We start from the raw sequence: 18,938 nt of genomic DNA on the forward strand, positions 1-18,938 counted from the left end.
ACAGAGCATGAACAGGGGGAGGGCCAGAGAGAGAGGGAGACACAGAATCTGAAGCAGGCTCCAGGCTCTGAGCTGTCAGCACAGAGCCCGACGCGGGGCTCGAACTCACGGACCGTGAGATCGTGACCTGAGCGAAGTCGGACGCTCAACCGACTGAGCCACCCAGGCGCCCCTTAGTTTTTTTTAGATAAACACTTTAAAGGAAATTCCTGGATCATATGGCAGCTCTATTTTGAATTTTTTGAGGAAACTCCAAAGTTTCGAGGAAACTTTTTCATAGTGGCTGCACGAGTTTCGATTCCCAACAAAAATGCACAAGGATTTCCTTTTTCTCTATATCCTCACCAACACTTGTTTTTTTGTTTTGTTTTGTTTTGTTTTTGTCTTTTTGATAATAGCCATTCTAACAGGTGTGAGATGGTATCTCATTGTGGTTTTGATTTGCATTTCCCTGATGAGTAATGATGTTGATCACCTTTTCTTGTACCAGGACATTTTCTTGGCCCTCTGTATGTCTTCTTTGAAAAAATATCTTTTTGGATCTTCTGCCTGTTTTAAAACCAGATTATTTACTTGCTTGTTTTTGCTATTGAGTTATATGGGTTCTTTATATATTTTGGATATTCGTCCCTTATCAGATATATGGTTTGCAAATATTCCTTTCCATTCGGTAGGTTGCCTTTTCATTTTGTTGGTGGTTTCCCTTGCTGTGGAGAAGCTTTTTAGCTTGTTGTAGCTCCACTTGTTTATTTTTGCTTTTGTTGCTTTTGCTTTTGGTGTCAGGTTTAAAAGAATCATCACCAAGATCTATGTCAAAGAACTTACTGCCTATGTTTTCTTCTAGGAGGTTTATGGTTTCAAGTCTTCTACTCAAGTCTTTAATTCATTTGTAGTTAACTTTCGTGGATAGTATAAGAGTGGTTGATTTTCATTCTTTTGCATGTAGCTGTCCAGTTTTCCCAACACGATTTATTGAAGAGCCCATCTTTTCCCCATGGTATATTCTATATTCTTGGTTCCTTTGTCATAAATTAATTGACCACAAGCCATATATAGGTTTATTTCTGGGCTCTCTATTCTGTTCACTGATCTATGTGTCTATTTTTATGCCAGTACCACATTGTTTTAATTTTTATAGCTTCATAATATAGTTTGAAATCAAGGAGCATGACACCTTGCTCTTCTTTTCAAGATTGCTTTGGCTATTTGTATTTTGGTGTGTGTGTGTGTGTGTGTGTGTGTGTGGTTTCATACAGATTCCAAGACTATTTTTCTATTTCTACAAGAAATTCCATTGGAATTTTGATATGGATTGTATTGAATCTGTAGATTACTGTAGGGACACTTTAACAATATTGATTCTTCCAATCCAAGAGCATGCTGTACCTTTTTATTTGTGTCTTCAATTTTTTTCATTAATGTTTTACAGTGTTCAATATATAGGTCTTTCACCTCCTTGTTTAAATTTATTCTGAAGTATTTTATTCTTTTTGATGCAGTTGGAGATGGGATTGTTTTATTTCTCTTTCTGATAGTTCTACTCAGCATATAGAAACGCAACAGATTTCTGTGTATTGAAGTTGTATCCTGCAAGTTCACTGAACTTGTTTAGTAGTTCCAACAGCAGGGAGTTTTAAAAAGCCTAGTGAAGGGGCCCCTGGGTGGCCCAGTTGGTTGGGCATATGACTTTGGCTCAGGTCATGATCTTGCGGTTAGTGAGTTCGAGCCCCACATCGGGCTCTGTGCTGACGTCTCGGAGCCTGGAGCCTGCTTCGGATTCTGTGTCTCCCCCTCTCTCTGCCCCTCCCCTGCTCATGCTCTGTCTCTCTCTGTCTCTCAATAATAAATAAATGTTAAAAAAATTAAAAAATAAAAAGCCTAATGATCATATCCCAGCCCCAATAATTCTGATTCAGTAGTCGGTTTGAAGAAGGCCTGGGTGGCAGTACTTGTTAAAAGTTCTCCAGGTGATAAAATATAAAGCTGGAGTGGAGAGCCACGTCTGTACTCATGGCCTCCATCTCCTCCGCAGACAGTCCCTCCTTCCATCTTTCTTTCAGACTTTCTCCACTGTGAGTGACTAAAACTGCTGCCCTAAAGTCACCAGCAATGTCCTTATTAACAAACTTTCTTTCTCCCAATTCTCCCTCCCTTCCTTCCTCCCTCCCTCCCTTCCTTCCTTCCTTCCCTCCCTCCCTCCTTCCTTCCTGCACCTCATTTTATGCTGTTGACCACTTTCTCCTTCAAGTAAATTGCTCCTCCCTGATATTCCAATATACTTATCTATCTTAGTTCTAACCCTACTACAGTCTTTTCCCTGTTCATTGCTTCATCATTTATTTCGAAGTCTCTGAACATTCCCCAAAAGACTGATCTTTTGCCTCCTTTTATTTGCTCTATTTCAGAAAGTTCAGCCAAGTCACACCCCTTAACTGTCCCTGCTTTCCAAGAGAATACTGTTAATAGGGTATTCTTTTTTCTTTTTTCTTTTCTTTTTTTAGTCGGCTTTTCAGTTCCATTTCTGTAGCTTACTAGATTATTCTATTTGGATTCCTCTCCTATAGCTGCTTTAAACTCAAAATGTTGAAAACCGATTTTTCATCCTTTTATCTTTTTTTCTTTACCTATACCCCATATGAAGTCTCTTCTTTTATATATACATGTATAGTCCCCTTTCAGTGATCTCCCCACCCATTTATCAACATCATATTTTATTTTTAAAACATTTTTAAGTGCAAAGAAATACACTGTTGGGTATGTGTACACTTTTAAAAATAGAAGGGAGTAATATTACACAAACCCTTCTATAAAGTGCTTTTGCATTTATCATTACGTTATGGACTCCCTTCTCTGATTTCTATGACAGTGCATTTAGAGCTCCTTTGCAATGGCTGTTTAGGATTCAGTTGCATGGGAGTGCTGTAATATTGTTCTTCTGTTGATGGATATTCAGTCTGTTCCTGCCTTTATGCTCATTGCAAACAATGCCAAAATAAACATTCTTGTATATATATCTTCTGTGAATATTTCCTTAGGAAAAATTCCTAGAGGTGGAATGTTCCGCACACAACACGAATCTGGGTTTCAGTCCTCACTTACATTTGACTTCTGACTCCCCCACTCCTCAGCCATCATCAAGGACTTTTGATGCTTCCTGTCAAATGTCCTCCTATCCTTTCTTGCCATTTCTTGTCTATGCCACCCTTCTGGCCCGGTGCTGTCTTCCCACACACCTGGATTACTACTGTAACTTCAGGTCAAGCTACTCCTTTGCTCCAAGGCCCCGGTGACTAAGCCCTGCGTCCTTACCTTAAGATTGGCCTTGGCTAGCTACATCTATGGCTGCAGGCTTCCGACTCTTTCTTTCCCTCACTCTACTCCATCCAGAACCTTACTATTCAGTGAATGTGCCAAGGAAGCTCCTGCCTCAGGCTTTTTGTACACTCTCTTCCTTCGCCTGGAAATGCTCTTTCTCTACATACTCACATGGTTTGATCTCCTATTATCATTTTGTTTTCTGCTTTAACATCACTTCTTCAGAACTTCCCTGACTCTCAGGAAGAAAACATCTCATTACCCTTCATTCGGTTGTCTGGTTTTAGTTTTCCCTTTGTAGCACTTAGCACCAGTTAAAATAAACACTTGTTTGTTGAACGGACAAACTATAAGGAGCCTTCTAGTTGACTTCTCTGTTTAAATCTCTTCAGTCCAACCCACTAAACTTTGTATTGTTTTCCCTTAAACACCAATTTGGTTACATCAAAGGTTTCCAAAGACATGCCGCTTCTAAAGGCAAAGACTGTAATAATCTAACTTCGCTCGCCAACACTCATCACACCTTCTTGACCACTTAGATTGGCCTCTTTTATGTCTTAAAGCCATACTGACTCACAGAAGCTGCTTCCCTTTGATAGCATCTCTCAGGTGTTCTTTTTATGGAATTGATCATTTTACACTGTAAATCGTACCTGAGCACACCTTCTCATATTGGTATTCTCCACATCTTTTATCTCTTTTATCTCAGCTCTGCATCTTGCTGAGACCATTTGCAATAGAAAGCTTAACAAGCTCTTTGGAGTTTTAGTGTCAAGATCTGCTCATTCTTAAGGTGAGGATTCCTCCCCCACCCCCACCCTTCCCTTGGAGTTTAGAGGTTTTTAGAGACTGTCACTACTTCTTCCTTTAGCCATTTTTCTTTGGAGCAATCACAAGTGCTTCTCTCTACAAGGAGATGAAAATATTCCATCTGCCTGACACCCTAAGTACTATTTGGGGGTGGGTTGAAATTGCTTTCTGGAGACAGGGCTGACAGCTGAGAGCTCAGTTAACGTTTCGAGTTTTGTTTTTCATCTCTTCTCAGATAATACCATGTACCTGCTGGTGGTGAACCATCCAGATTTTAAGTCCACTGTTGAGTTGTTTAAATTTCAAGAGGAAGAAAAATCACTTTTGCATCTGAAAACCATCAGACACGAACTTCTGCCTAAGTACTGAGATACATCATATTTCTATTTTCCTTTCAAACCAGTGGATGGTTAATCTACCTTTAGTTTTTCCTTTTAGCCAGAGTGGGAGGGGGGAATAATGGCTAGTCGACTCTCCTTTCTAATGATCACAAACTCCTCCAAGCGTTCTTCTGTGGATACTTTTGAGGATTAAAACCCTTGACAGAAGACCTATTCTCTTCCTTTTTCATTTCCCAGGCTGCCCGGACGCTGACTAATGGCTCCCGGCCCAAAATGTCCATTTGAACTGTTATCAAGAAATAACTCTGATCTTCTCCAAAACCACACTTAGTATTTCAAATCCAAACCGGTTTCACAGATGAATTCCACATCTTGAGCTTGCTTATTTATTCATTCATTTATTTTTGTATTTAAAAAATAGAATCTTAGATGTTTCTATGAATTAGAAACATATACCCAAGGGAGATCTGAAATCTAGTGCCTCTAAGACCTTCCTGTACTGCCTCTACTGCTGTTTTTTGCACGTGATTTGTGTAAGAAGTTTATCTGTGGTTAACACTCAGCTCCAATCCTAGACTTTTTGATAATATAACACAAGGAAAAAGAAAGCACTCAGGGATCCCTGATCAACCCCACATAAAGTCAACTTCCTCACTTGCCTTAGGATTTGGTTTATGAGGTTAGTGATGGATTTGGGACAATAATCTGACGCTGTCTTCCCAAACAATCTTTATCCCTTAATCATTAAGATTTTCTAGAATCCCAGCCTTTATTTGAATAACTAACAGTCAACATTAGCAGGATTTGTAAATCTAGATTTCTTTTAACCCTTGTGTTATTTACATGCAGGGGGGCTAGCAGAATGCTTAGCACATCACATCGTATGCACTCAGGGTTCCCAGTATCCCCTCCTCTTTTTTCTTACCTGGTGGTTTCAAAGACAGAGAAATTGAAGTTGGAGAGAAATGGAGTTACTGGATGAAGGCCAATCCACTAATTAGTAGTTGAGTAGGTACTATATGGCTCAAATCTTCTGCATCCCTGGGATGGGTGAAAATTCAAAGAACAGCTTCTGGTGGGACAGTTCATTCATACATTCATTCAACAAATATATTGTGGAAAGAGAATGAGAAAACTGAGTGTCTGGCAAATATGCCACATAGTAAGATCTCAATTAGGAAAAAGTATGCAGAATGGAGAAGCTGGGCTAATAATAATAATAATGGTAATAACAATGAGCTTTAACTATTAGTTAGGTGCTGCAATAACCAATTTAAACTGATGACTTTATTATCTTTTACAAATGCCTTCTTAATTAAGTGTTATTATTATACCATTTGGGATTTAAAACAACAACAACAACAACAACTTTGAAGCTTGGAGTATTTAACTTGCCTCAGATGATACTATCAGTAAAATGTGTATAGCTAGGATTTGAACCCTGGTAGCTTGAGGCTGAAGCTGTTCCTCTGAGCCGCTATGAAATAGTGAAACTTACTTTATTTGTTTCACAACTAATCTTGGAAATCTCAGATTCTTCCAGTCTCCCAGGGTTAGAGTATTTTTTCTGGGCCAACTGCAAAATTATTTATCTTTGGTAATGTAGAACCAAACCGAAAATAACCATAGTGCCACAATTAACCAAAATTCTGCTCTTTGAACCAAAGGACTAGCCATGTATATTTTCTGCTTTGTATTTGATGGTTGTTTATACTGCTGTTTATAGCATCAATGTTCCTGTTACCAATCTATTATGATTTAAGCATATTATTAACTATAACACAGTAGTCATTATTGGTCATCTGCTATATGCCAGGCATAATGTCAAAGTCTTTGTACTCATTCTTTTATTTTATTTCCCTAACCTCTCAAGGTACAGAGAGGAAATGGAGGCTTGGAGTTTAGTCACATGCTATGGCCCCATATACGTAACAAGTAACGTCAGCATTCAAATGGGGTCTATAAGATTTCAAAGCTATGGGGCAACTGGGTGGTTCAGTTGGTTAATAATGCTTCGGACTTCGGCTCAGGTCATGATTTCACCTTCCTGGATTTGAGCCCCTCATCAGGCTCTGTGCTGACAGCTCAGAGCCTGGAGCCTGCTTCAGAGTCTGTGTCTCCCACTCTCTCTGCCCCTCCCCAGCTTGTGCCCTGTTTTTTCACTCAAAAATAAACATTAAAAAAAAAAGATTTCAAAGCCATTACTCTGACACATCCATCTCTGCTCCTTTTTATGAAAAACAGGCAAATGATTGTAAAGTATACTCATTTTGGATATTTACTTTTAAAAAGGAGAGGGAAAAAAAGAGAGAGAGGAAAGAGGTTTATGCCTGGAGCCTGTACACACTAATCCTAAATTCCTAGACGTTTTTCCTCATGTTGTGATAATGGCCACCATTGACTGAGGGTTTAGTGAGTGGCAGGCTTTCCACAAAGCACACAACAGGCATTGTTGTGTCAAATTAACATTCTGACCCTTAGTCTTAGGCTAATGAGCTGTATGAATTTGGGAAAATTATTTAACCTCTCTTTACAGATGAGAAAACTGAGGCTCTGTATGCTTATCTAACTGGCCCAGGAGCCCAGAGCTGCGTCAGAGCTGATGTGCTGGCTATTACGCCCCTGCAATAGAGCGGAGATAATTCTCTCCCAGATAATAGCCCTGGGGAACTTCTGTCACCTCAATCAGCAAAGAATGACTCACTTAAGTGTTCACTGTTGTACCTATTAAAGCAGAAAAATGGACTCATGTATCTTAGATTTTCAGTAACAGAGAGAATCAAAATCAGAAAGAAAATATGCCATAGCGTGCTGTTTTTGAGCATTCTTGTTCATGGACATTTTACTCAGTTTATAACCATGAAACTTTAAGGCCGGAAGTGAACTTTTAAAGCTGATATATAGACCAGTCCATCTCATCCTTTTACAGATAAGGAAACTGGGGCCAAGGCTTCATGTGAAATCATTGATTTTGCCTAAATTGCACAGCTAATAGTAGCAAAACTTTAAAATGCAGTTCTCAAGATTGCCCACTGGCAGTCCTCCCACTGTCTGATGATGTCTCAGATTGTTCTAGATGAGAGTGAGTTCTAGATGAACATAAATAAATTGTGCCCTGATAATGATTCTTGCCCTAATTTAATGTCTACTGAATTTAATGTATCTACACACACACACACACACACACACACACACACACACACATCATAGCACTATTTTTAAGATACAATTAATATGATTTTTAAAAATATCTTTTTATTTATTTTTGAGACACACACATACACACACACACACATACACACACAGAGCAGAGGAGGGGCAGAGAGAGAGGGAGACTAGAATCCAAAGCAGGCTCCAGGCTCCGAGGTGTCAGCACAGAGCCTGACACGGGGCTTGAACTCAAGAACCTGGAGATCATGACCTGAGCAGAAGTCAGATGATTAATCGATTGAGCCACCCAGCTGCCCCTAATAGGACTTTTATGTTACATTGCTAGAGCAACTTTTTGGGTTTTTTTTTAGAGTAATTGTCTTTAGGTGGGACTAATGCCTTATTAATTCTGTGAGTAATAGCTAGAGTGAAACTCCATCCCACATCTTGATTTTTAGGAACAGACATTAATGAATGCTAATCAATGCATAATCCTGTAATGTACAACACGTTTGCCTGTATATATCGTATGTGTGTGTGTTTGAATTTGCAGTTTGAATGATATTGTTGCTGTGGGACCTGAGCACTTTTATGCCACAAATGATCACTATTTTGTTGACCACTACTTGAGGTCCTGGGAGCTCTATTTGGGTTTAGCGTGGTCCTATGTTGTTTACTATAGTCCAACTGAAGTTCAAGTGATGGCAGATGGATTTGACTTTGCCAATGGAATCAACATTTCACCTGATGGCAAGTATGTGAACTCTTTCAAATCTCGTACATTCTCCCAGATTCTTGTTAGATATCTTTTGAACATATTCATTCTCTAAATAATGTGGCAGGTTTTAACATGTTATCCTGGTAAGAGGAAATTAGGAAGAACTTTAAAATGTCTTAATTTTTCAGGGGATAAAATTTATCAAACATATTTTCTATTTTGTGTAGGCATACTCTTTAAATTTGTTTCGTGTGGGTGGGGGGAATCTATGTTAAACATTTAGTATTGCTAAATAGCTTTGCTTTGAGGGAAGATTTTTGAGTGCATTATAAGACGAACAGCATGCAGTTATATATCTCAATAGTGCTGGTTTTTGACAAGATAAAGAGGTTGCACCAAAATGCAAATCAAGACACTGCTTTCTTAAGAAAGTGTTACTATGGGGGAAAAGTCTGCCCTTCCATCCCCTAAAAAATTTAAAAAGAGCTGTATATCCATCCATATATCCTTCCTCATCTTGTATCATCATGGATTTCAGAGGGTTAGTAACATAATTAGAGGAAACATCATGGACAGCTTTCAGTTATTTATAGCACTTCCTGGTTTTCCAAAATAACAGATAATAAATCATTACTTCTCTTTTTGCTCTGGGGTGCATTGACCACAGGTCTCTGTGATGAGTGTGGCATTGCACCGTGTGCAAAATACTAAATGAACAGGGTCAGGACCAGACTCGGGGGAAGAGGGGAGGAAGACTTCTCTCAGATCCAAGCTGAGCATCTTGTCTTCTCTCATGCTTTCTCTGGCCTAAAACAAGAGCCTGATGGTCAAGGGGCTTTCCTGCAGCCTGCCTGAGAGAACCCATTATCCTCTGAAATGCAGAATCTGGGGTTTGTCACTCTATTGACAAACTAAGAGAAGTAGTATAATACATTGTGCTCCCAGATGTTAAGAGCTGGTACTAGGACCAAGTGTCTTCCCTTCTAGTCAGGGACAACTAAGTTCTTATCTTTAGAAATAACTGTTCAGAAATTAAAACTCTTTTGTGTACTATAAACTCATTGAGGTTTTTTTTCAGAATTTGGTGTGCTTTGAGATGGGCCCTGTTTTCTGGTCTCTAAGCAAAGTTTTTTCTTAGGAAGAGTTATTACAACTTCACCGTAACCTTTTGAGTTGCATTACTTCAAGTGCTTTGATGTCGCTCTTTCTTCTTTGAAGGTATGTCTATATAGCTGAATTGCTGGCTCATAAGATTCATGTGTATGAAAAGCACGCTAATTGGACTCTAACTCCATTAAAGGTAAGATGTATTAACACTATAAGTTTGCAGAGTGATAATTAGATTCTAATTGATTTGTGAAATTAAAAGTGAGCAAAAAAGGATTGTCTAATTGGAGTGGGTGAGAACCAATTTTTCACTTCTCTATTAAGAGTCAATAGCACCGTGTGTGTTTGTTGTTCACTTTCATTTGGCGGCAGAGTGGGAAGCAGCAAACCAAACATCCACCTATGAAACTTTGATTCCTTCTGCCCTCGTGAATTTTCAGTTGGGCGTTGTATAGCTCAGTTCCCCTTCCCTTCCTCTCCTCCCTCCTTTCTTCCCTCCTCTTCTCCCTCCCCTTTCTCTCTCCCTTTTATTTTTTCCTCCGTGTTGATGGAACAGCAAGGAAATGGCCTCAACTGGTATTTCATATGACAGTGCTCTCCACAATAATTATAAATAATATACATATAAAGCCCCATAAAATATAAAGTACTCCCAGTGACCACCACATGCCCCAGCAGTCCATCACTTTGCAACCTTTGTCTCAGTGCTTCCCCCTCTTGATCTCGAAGGTTCCTGAGCTCAGCAAGGGACCTGCCTCAGGTGGGACACTTGTTCCTTCTGCTCAGAGCATCTTCTTCCAGATCTCTGTGGCTCTTTCATTCATATTCTTCCAGTTTCCACTAAAATGTCCCTTCAGCAAGGCATTCCCTGGCCACCTAATCTAAGCTTGTGACTCTGCTCACCTTGCTACACACATACACCATTAGTTTGCAACCTCAGGGGCTTCCTGGTGCAACCCGGACCCACCTCGCTCTACATGGAGGACAAGAAGAGACCAAGAAAGAGGCAGACCACTCCAGATCGGTTGATGGCAGGTTTAATAAACAAGGGAACTTATTTACTTGGCTTGTCTTAGGCAGCTGCAAGATGAGTTTCTCTCCACACCTGCCTGCCAGAATCTTAAAAGTTTATATAGAGGCCTTAATGGGGCTCAGTCACAGGTACCATCCAGATGGGCTCTACAACACCTACCTCTGTCGAGGCTGTGCCCTTGGAATGGTTCCCACTGTGCAAACAGTGGGCAGAATGTACATTTCAAGGGCAGGGAAGAGGATGAGTAGCTTTCAATTGTCCAGGTCCAGCTTGAGGGTCAACCAGTGGTCATGTCCTCTCAATGACCTGCTCCAACACTCCATCCCTTGTGATAGCTCTTACAATCTCATCCACGCCCCTCTTTTGCAATGTGCCCAGGGCAGTCAGCAAGGGGTTTCGATAGCATGTGTGCAGCTTGTTTAGTGGCTATCTGGCTACACTGGAGGCAGATACTATAGCAACAATATCGGTACAGGCAAGAGTAAACACAAAGTAAGGCCATGATTCCCCAAATCAGTGGCAATTTCTTCCTCCAAGAGCCCCCAAATCTGAACCACTGATTTATTAAGTTCCCTGAGCTGAGGGTCAAATCAGTCAGGGTATTCACTTGTGTCCTTATGTGATTTAATAAAGATGACACATTAGCAGACTCCTCAGGTATGGACACACAACATTCTGTTTGGATAATGGCAAAGAGGTGGTGATAGTGTTCGAGGCCATCCTATTTTGGATGACAGCTTTTATCATTAGAGACATTTCAACGTTCAGTACAGACAGGCTTTGTTATCATTTAAGGCTTTCTGGATGAATCTGGTAGGGGCTTTGATGTGTGCTCTAACACCCTCCAGGACAATGGAGGGAACAAAGCCAGTGGCCAACTGATCATGCCAGTGGAAATAGAGTGTGCCCACCTGGCCTGGAGGGGAGGGAGCTTGGCAGTTGTTATGGTGGGGTGGACTCTCCCGCACGTCCAGGAAAAACACAGAGTGTAGGGGCCCAACCACATAGGTAGAAGCCATGACCCAAGATTGGGGCCACATGAGCACTGGGCCCCACTTGTGGCCACCCAATCAGTACCTGGGCAGTGTGACCTGTCAGCACCGAAGTAGTTGCCATCCTTTAATATGATAGAATAATTATACGGTACGAGCGATATCCATCCCATGGATACATTCCTGGTACAATTGGGTTGGTTCTGTTTAGAATGATTTTTCTGTTCCCAACATAGGGGTATCTGGGGGTTCCACTGTCTGTAGCCCTGTTAACCCACATAAACCCATCTCAAATCTGAGCATAGCCACCCCTAGCTCCAATGATGGTATTTCTAGGATTCTTCAGTCAGCAGTTTGATGGGGTGCTTGTGTAGTTTGACAGAAAAAGAATGCCCATGCCCAGTGTTACTGATAGTGTGTGCCATAAGCTGGTTTTCTGGATTAGTATTGGTAATATCAGATGGATTGAAAGTACTACTCCTAACTTGCTGTTTCTTAATGTACTACTTTAGGGCTTTTGGATCCCCTCCCCAGCATGGTGATACCTACTATGGCAATCCTGACCAGCAAGAGAAGGGCAGCTCTCCACATATCTGACAATTGAATTGATTTTTTTTTTTGTCAGGCATATGAGTGGTCCACTGTAGAAAGGTATTTTCCTCGGGTGCCCATTCTGTGACTGGACACTACAGAAACAGCAGAAGTTTTCAGGCCAAAAAAAATAGACATTTAGTAGGAACTTACATGGAGATCGTCCCCTTCTTTAAGAATGACACTTGTGGCCTCATCCTTAGATGTTAATGTGGCTGCAGCTTTAGGCATTTGACCATGTGGTGTATACCATACATGTTGGCCAGGGAAGGCAGCACCGTCAGGCATGAGGAGGTGGACTGGGAGCAGGATATGCCAGACTAGGACCCCTACCCTTTCCCCTCTTTCAGATACAGCGCATTTCAACAGGTCCAGCCTACAGCAGGACAGTGGGATCCAGGGCAGCCTGAGTAGTTCCCCTTCACCCATCCTATACAAAGTAAGTCGCCCATCCTGGAGGGACATCTCATTGCAAATTCCAGTAGATAATGCTTTGCTCAGGCATGATGGGGCTTGGTGTTTTCAGCAGCATGGTTCCTTGATCCATGGAGAGAGTTGGCACAATGGCTGCCTCTCATGACTTCTGGACCCTTTCAGTATTGGGTGCCTTGGTAGGGGTCCCTAGTCTGGCATCTGGAGAAACAGGGCCCTACTGGTCGATCATGCAAAGATATATAGTCCACCCGGCCAAGGTGGTTTTACTTGTTAGTAATTTCATTTGCTGCTTTAATATTCCATTTTTCCTTTCTACCACTCTTGCTATTTGTGGGTTATAGGGAAGATGGAACTTCCATTCAATGTTGTGTTATTTTGCCCAGTTTTGCACATGATGACTTTTGAAATGTGACCCCCAATCACTGTCTATTCAATGATGGTATTCATCCATATTACTCAGCTTCTCTAATCCCCTGATGGTGGTAGCCATGATGACGAGGGAAAGCTTGGTTTAGGCCAGATGTGGTGTCCACACAAACCAAGGCATATTTAGAACCGCGCTCACAGGCAAAAGGCTAATGCAGTCAATCTGCCAATCCCAGCGGATGGCCTCAGACTTCTTTGGCAGTTGCCTTGGGTGCTGTTTAAAACATAAAGGGCATGCTGCTACTGGATTGACTAAGTCTCTGTATTTTGAGGGCAATGGAGCCTCCTTGGAGATATACCCTCCCACCAGGGCACTGGGATGGCTACTTTTTTAATGCACCCAATCTCTGTATCTACGAAAGTGTTAGTTGCTAGTGCTTATACCCAAGCCAGGACATCGGCTTCCTGTGCCAAAGGGTTTCAGTCCCTTGTGAGCTGAGATGTGGAAGCCAGTGAGGACTGACTGTCTCAGGTTCTTGCAGGCAGGCTCAAATATTTTTCCATGTATCCTGACCCCACCAGGGCTTACTCATGATTGTTCACCTTTCACTTTGCCATTGTCCAAGCCATAGGATGAATCCCTTTAGAACAGCCCAACTGTCAATACAAAGGGTTAACGGTCAGGGCTCATGAGTCATCACCAAACGGCCCCTTGTCAGGGCTGCGGTTTCTTTCCGCTTCCATCCAGATGGTGTCAGTGTCGGGCTGAATAGAAACTGCAGCGCCCCTGGATGGATTCCCTTGACTAGATCCATCCCCCACTCCCTCTCTGCAGGCTGTTGGGGCTGCCACAGGAATGGGGCCTGGGAGGGGTGGTGCATCTTTAGGATCTACATACTCTACAGGGCCCAGTAGCGCCCTCATTTCTAGAGACAGTGGGCTGGTGGATAGAGTGCTCCTCTGCGGCAGATAGGAATGCCACTTGGCCAACATGGGGGTTTGAGCCGTGGCCAAACCCACTTATCTCCACTGAGATAAGTCAGTGGAACATATTCTCAACCCACCCCTTGAAAGGAAGAAAAATTCTTACTTTGACATACTCTTCCTTCCTGAGAGGCTCCACCTGGAGCAGCACTGTATACACTGCTGGGAACTGTTGCCCTATGGGGTATATGGAGTTTCTGTCCCCTTCCAGAGCTGGGCCCCAAATCCTCGGGGAACTCTGTCCTCCTGTGATCCCCAGCCCAGTACCCACTTCATACCTTCTGGAGTCACAGACCCACCTAACTCAAACGGTAGCCCTGCTTGGGAGATGCCCAGAGCTTTAATACCCTAAGCTTTCACTAGTACTTTTGTCTTCTCAAAGGTGACTTGTTGCCCTTATCCACAGACCCACACATGTCCTTTTTTTAATCAGTCCATATAAGGGACAGAGACACGGTGCCAGATGGGGAAAAAAAGTTCTCCCAAACCCCAAAATCCCCACAAAGATTTGTACCTCTTTCAGGTTCTTAGGGATTGTTAAGCTTGCATCTTATCAATCACAGCTTCTGGAACATGTGTCTGCCTAACCAAATGACTCCCAAAAAGTTTATGGCAGTTCCTGGGCCTTGATTTTTTGTGGGTTTGTGGCCCATTCTCTCTCTTGCAGCTGTTCCAGGAAAGCTTGGAGAATGTCCTGCAGCGTGTTCTTGGATGGTTTCTTCTATCTCCTTATGCTCTGGAGCAATTTATACTGTTTGACAGTTACCATTTTCCCCAAGGGTGACAGGCCTACTGGTTCCCAGTGGGTGTTTCCTTCCAACACGGGTTTGATTACTACAACCCAGGTCCGGACTTCACAGATAGAGGTTTGCAGTTTCACTTTGTAGGATGTCAATGCCCAATATGATCTCTGGTATTGGAGAGACAGAAACCTCATATTCTTGGAGTAGAGGGGAACACTAAATTTGTAGTGTCAAAAAACTTTCTTAACCATAACCATTTGTTCTGTGTAACCATTGATGATGCTGAAAACTTCTCAGGCTTACCAGGTATTAGAGTACATTTGGATCTAATATCCACCGGTTACTTCTGGAGGACCAGTGAGTAGTGTGTTCAGCTTGAGGCCTCTGATGGTCCCCAACTGCCCTCACTTCCAGGCAGTCCTGGCCTACATCTATCCCTGGGGTACAGGAGGAACTCACCCCAAATAGGACTGTGTTCCCAAAGCTTCTGTTAGAGCAGGCAGGGAATCAGGGATGGGAAGGGGCAGACGGAGCAGGTCTGAATTGTTGTTCAGGTTTGATGGCTTTCCACAGACCAATGAGTACAGTGCTGAGTTGTCAGTCCTTCCATTCATGTGGGGTCCCTGCAGCAATCCGGTTAAACCACATTTGCTTCCGGGTTATTTTTACTGGACCTTTACAGTCATTTGGGATAGCCTTTTGTTTTTATGGGTGACTTCTCTGTCTCAAGTCTTTCCCACAGCCATTCCTAGGACTTGTCAGTTTTCCCCAGATCAACAATGGATTGCCCAACATTATAAATGTCTTGTCTCACAACTGGGCTCAACATGGACACGAGTGTCCCATAACGGGTGTTGGGGGTGGACTGGAGTATCCTAGCTTTCATTCTTGCAGTGAATGTGGCCTAATCAGGGCCTTCAAACACAGAGGCGGAGATTGCCTGTCTCATTCCCAGTTCCCTAAGATTGTTGTTCCTCCTCTATAGATTTTCAGGAGTCCACATGCCCAGGTAGGTGCCCCTTATTGGGCCAAACCTCACTGCAAGCTACAGTAGTCTAATCTGTAATGGAGTGAGTACTTTGAGCCTTTGAGCTCCTTCCAGGTGCTACTAGACAGCAGGGTATGTGCTGATATTGCTCATTTTCTCTGCTTCCTGCCCAGTCAGAGAAATGTCATCTCCCCCCCCCACTCCCCCCCCCCCCCCCCCCCGCCTCCCTGTATCCCTTAGGTGCACTAACCATGTCAGGATACTTTTCCTGGCTCTTTGCTGGAACTTGGCAGCTGTATCAATAAGCTCACTGGGAGTACATTCTCTCTTGGTGAATCGTTTCGCTCAGTTGGAGGCTGCCCCACTAGCTGGGGTTGTCGTGGTGCTGTTGCTTTCCTTTGTTTTAGGGGTTGGACAGCACGGGGCATTTTGTTCGTTCCACTGTCAATCACCACAGCATCCTCCTTTTCACTATCCTCACTTTTCCAGGGCTCCACCTCCTAGAGTTCCAATCACACTTTGTCACAGCACTTGGACCTTAATCCGCCGCAGCTTGCGCCCTCCTAGCTTTGCCAAGCGTCACACAAGGTCTTCAAATGACCATCCTGCTCTCTCACCTTGTCTGCCAGCTCCAAAGCTACAGAGTAGGGGACACCCACATGTCTTTCTCTGATCTCAACTCTTCTTCTAACTTTCTTTTTTTTAAAAATTAAATCCATTTATTTAAAAAACTTATTATTGATGTATTGACATACGACGTTATTAGTTTCATGTGTACAATCTAGTGATTGAGAATTCTGCACATGACTCCATGCTCATCACAAATGTAGGCATCATCTGTCACCATACAATGGTATTACAGTATTATTGACTATATTTTTCATTTTTATGACTTATTGATTTTATACCTGAAGTTTGTTCCTCTTAACCTTCTTCGCCTATTTTGCTGTCCGCTCACCCCATTCCCCTCTGGCAACCACCAATTTGTTCTTTGTATTTATGAGTCTGTTTTTGCTGTTTCTTCATTTGTTTTGTTTTTTTTAGATTTCACATGTAAGTGAAATTATGTGGTATTTGTCTTTCTCTGTTGGACTTATTTTACTTAGCATAAAATCCTCTAAGTTAATCCATGTTTTTGCCCAAATAGGGGGGCAAGGAGAGATAAAAGAAGAAGGCAGACAGACTGGCAGGTGGCAGGTTTAATAAACAAGGGAACTTACGTACGAGGCTTGTTTTGAACAGCCTTAGGACAAGTAGATCTCCACACCCATCCGCCAGAATCTTTAAAGTTTATATAGAGGCCTTAACTGGATTCAGCCACATACACTGTCCAGATGGTCTCAATAACACATTACTCTCTCAAGGCTATGTCCTTGGAACACTTCCCACTGTGGAAACAGTGGGCAGAATGTACATCCCAAGGACAGGGGAGGGGTTAAGGAGCCTCTGATTGCCTGGGCCCAGCTTGAGGATCAACTGGTGGTCACGTCCTCTTGATGACCTCCTCCAACACACACACACATACACACACGCGCACACATACACACTTATACTTCCTTTCTCCTTATAGCTTCATTTTCCCTTCAACATTTATTACTAATACTATATATTTAACTTATATTTTATAAGTGAAATACTCTATATTTTATTTATCTTCTCAACTGTCTGCCTCTTCTACTAGGGTGTAAGTTCCAGAAGGACAGGTAATTTTCTATTTGTTCCTGGAAGAGTTCACCAACACGTGGTAGGCACTCAACAAATACTTGTTCAATTAATATGATAGGGCTGGTACACTTCAGGGGTTTATCTTCTTCCCCTACCAATTATGATCTGGTCTGAAGTTTTGGGTCAAAAGAGGTAAAAACACAAAGGAGAGGAAAGAGAAAGTAACAGCAAAGTGGAGCATTAAAGAAGTAGTCCCTTGTCCCTTACAAAAAAGACATTTGTCTCTTGCCATAACCGCCCATGGCATAAAGCATTGTCACCATGCTTTGTGGAACTGTTCCTGTCAGTACATCCAAGGTACTGTCATGACAGGCTTTGCTCTGAGTAAATTACCTCAAAACTTTATCAAATGGAGCATCATGTTAGACATTAAAAATCATTGGCATAGCCCATTTGGTATTAGCTGACGTAAAGTGGAATTTCATACACTCATACTGGCCGAGGGAATAAAAACAGATTGTGGTTATAACAATAGGTACTTCTATAAATTGAAAGTTAAAGAATGTTGTAAGACTAGAGCCCTATCTAGTATATATATTCAACACAGAATGATAAAGGTGCTCGTCCTGCAAAGGACGTATTTCAGGGTTGACACCCACTTTTGGCAATAGGTAATGCCCACCTCCTGACATTACAATTCAGTTGAGGCTCCCCCTGTGACTGTATTGTTATTCTTTCTTTTGAAGGATCATATTAATTCAGAGTGGGTAATTAATTAATACCTGGAGTGTCAAGAAATTTGATAAATGAAAGGAGACTGATCTTAAAATTTGTGATGAGCTGTGGGTGGTCTATGTCCTGTCAAAATGTGGGATAGACATACAATGGAATATTATTCAGCCTTAAAAAAGAGTACTAATACGTGCTCCAACATGGATGAACTTTGAAGACCTTATGCTAAGCAAAGTAAGCCTGGCACAAAAGGACAAGTATTGTGTGATTTCACTTTTATGAGGTTCCTAGAATAGACCAATTCATAGACAGAAAGTGGAATAGAGGTTATTAGGGGATGGTAGAGGGGGGAATACGGTGCTATCGGGTGCAGAGTTTCTGTCTGGGATGATAGAGGTTTCTGGAAATGGATAGGGGTAATGGTTGCACAGCATTGTGAGGGCACTAATGTCACTGAGTTGTACCCTTTAAAATGGTTAAAATGACAAATTTCATGTTATGCATATTTTACCACAATAAAAATAATCTCAGTGTGCCTGGATGGCTCAGTCAGTTAAGAGTGTGACTCTTGATCTCAGCTCAGGTCTTGATCTCAGGGTCCTGAGTTCAAGCCCCATGTTGGACTCCATGCTGGGCCTGGAGCCTACTTAAAAAAAAAAAAAAAAAAAAAAAAGGAATTATCTCCTCCTTCACAGAAAGGAAAAAAAAGATTTCAAGACACAGCCGATGAATGGGTCCCACTTTGATGCATTCCAGTTCTCTAAAAATCGGGATGTTAACAGAGAACACAGTTTTTCCCAATGAGAATAATTTATTAAGTTTCCTTTATCAAAGAATGTCAAATTTTCCACTTGGCTTTGTGGAAGCATGAAATGTGTACATTGTGTGCACTGTAGTGAGTTAATCTAGCTAGGAATTACAGATTTGCAAGGCAAGAGTTCATTGCTGGGCCCCAAAGGGTCTCCCTG

The 18,938-nt window shown here is 42.0% G+C and overlaps 1 protein-coding gene across 2 annotated transcripts in view; it reads left to right on the top strand.

Moving 5' to 3' along the window:
- PON1 (paraoxonase 1) overlaps positions 1–18,938 on the top strand; it is a 35,163-nt gene that overhangs the window by 11,475 nt on the left and 4,750 nt on the right. For both annotated transcript variants that reach the window (XM_025929588.2, XM_086695951.1), the window contains exons 5-7: positions 4,361–4,487; positions 8,170–8,370; positions 9,553–9,634. In XM_025929588.2, coding sequence (XP_025785373.1) covers positions 4,361–4,487; positions 8,170–8,370; positions 9,553–9,634 — 410 coding nt within the window. The remainder of the gene's footprint in view (positions 1–4,360; positions 4,488–8,169; positions 8,371–9,552; positions 9,635–18,938) is intronic.

This window comes from Puma concolor, chromosome A2 (genome assembly GCF_028749965.1).
Source record: "Puma concolor isolate L17-30 chromosome A2, mPumCon1.1.hap2, whole genome shotgun sequence".
Classification (NCBI taxonomy): domain Eukaryota; kingdom Metazoa; phylum Chordata; class Mammalia; order Carnivora; family Felidae; genus Puma; species Puma concolor.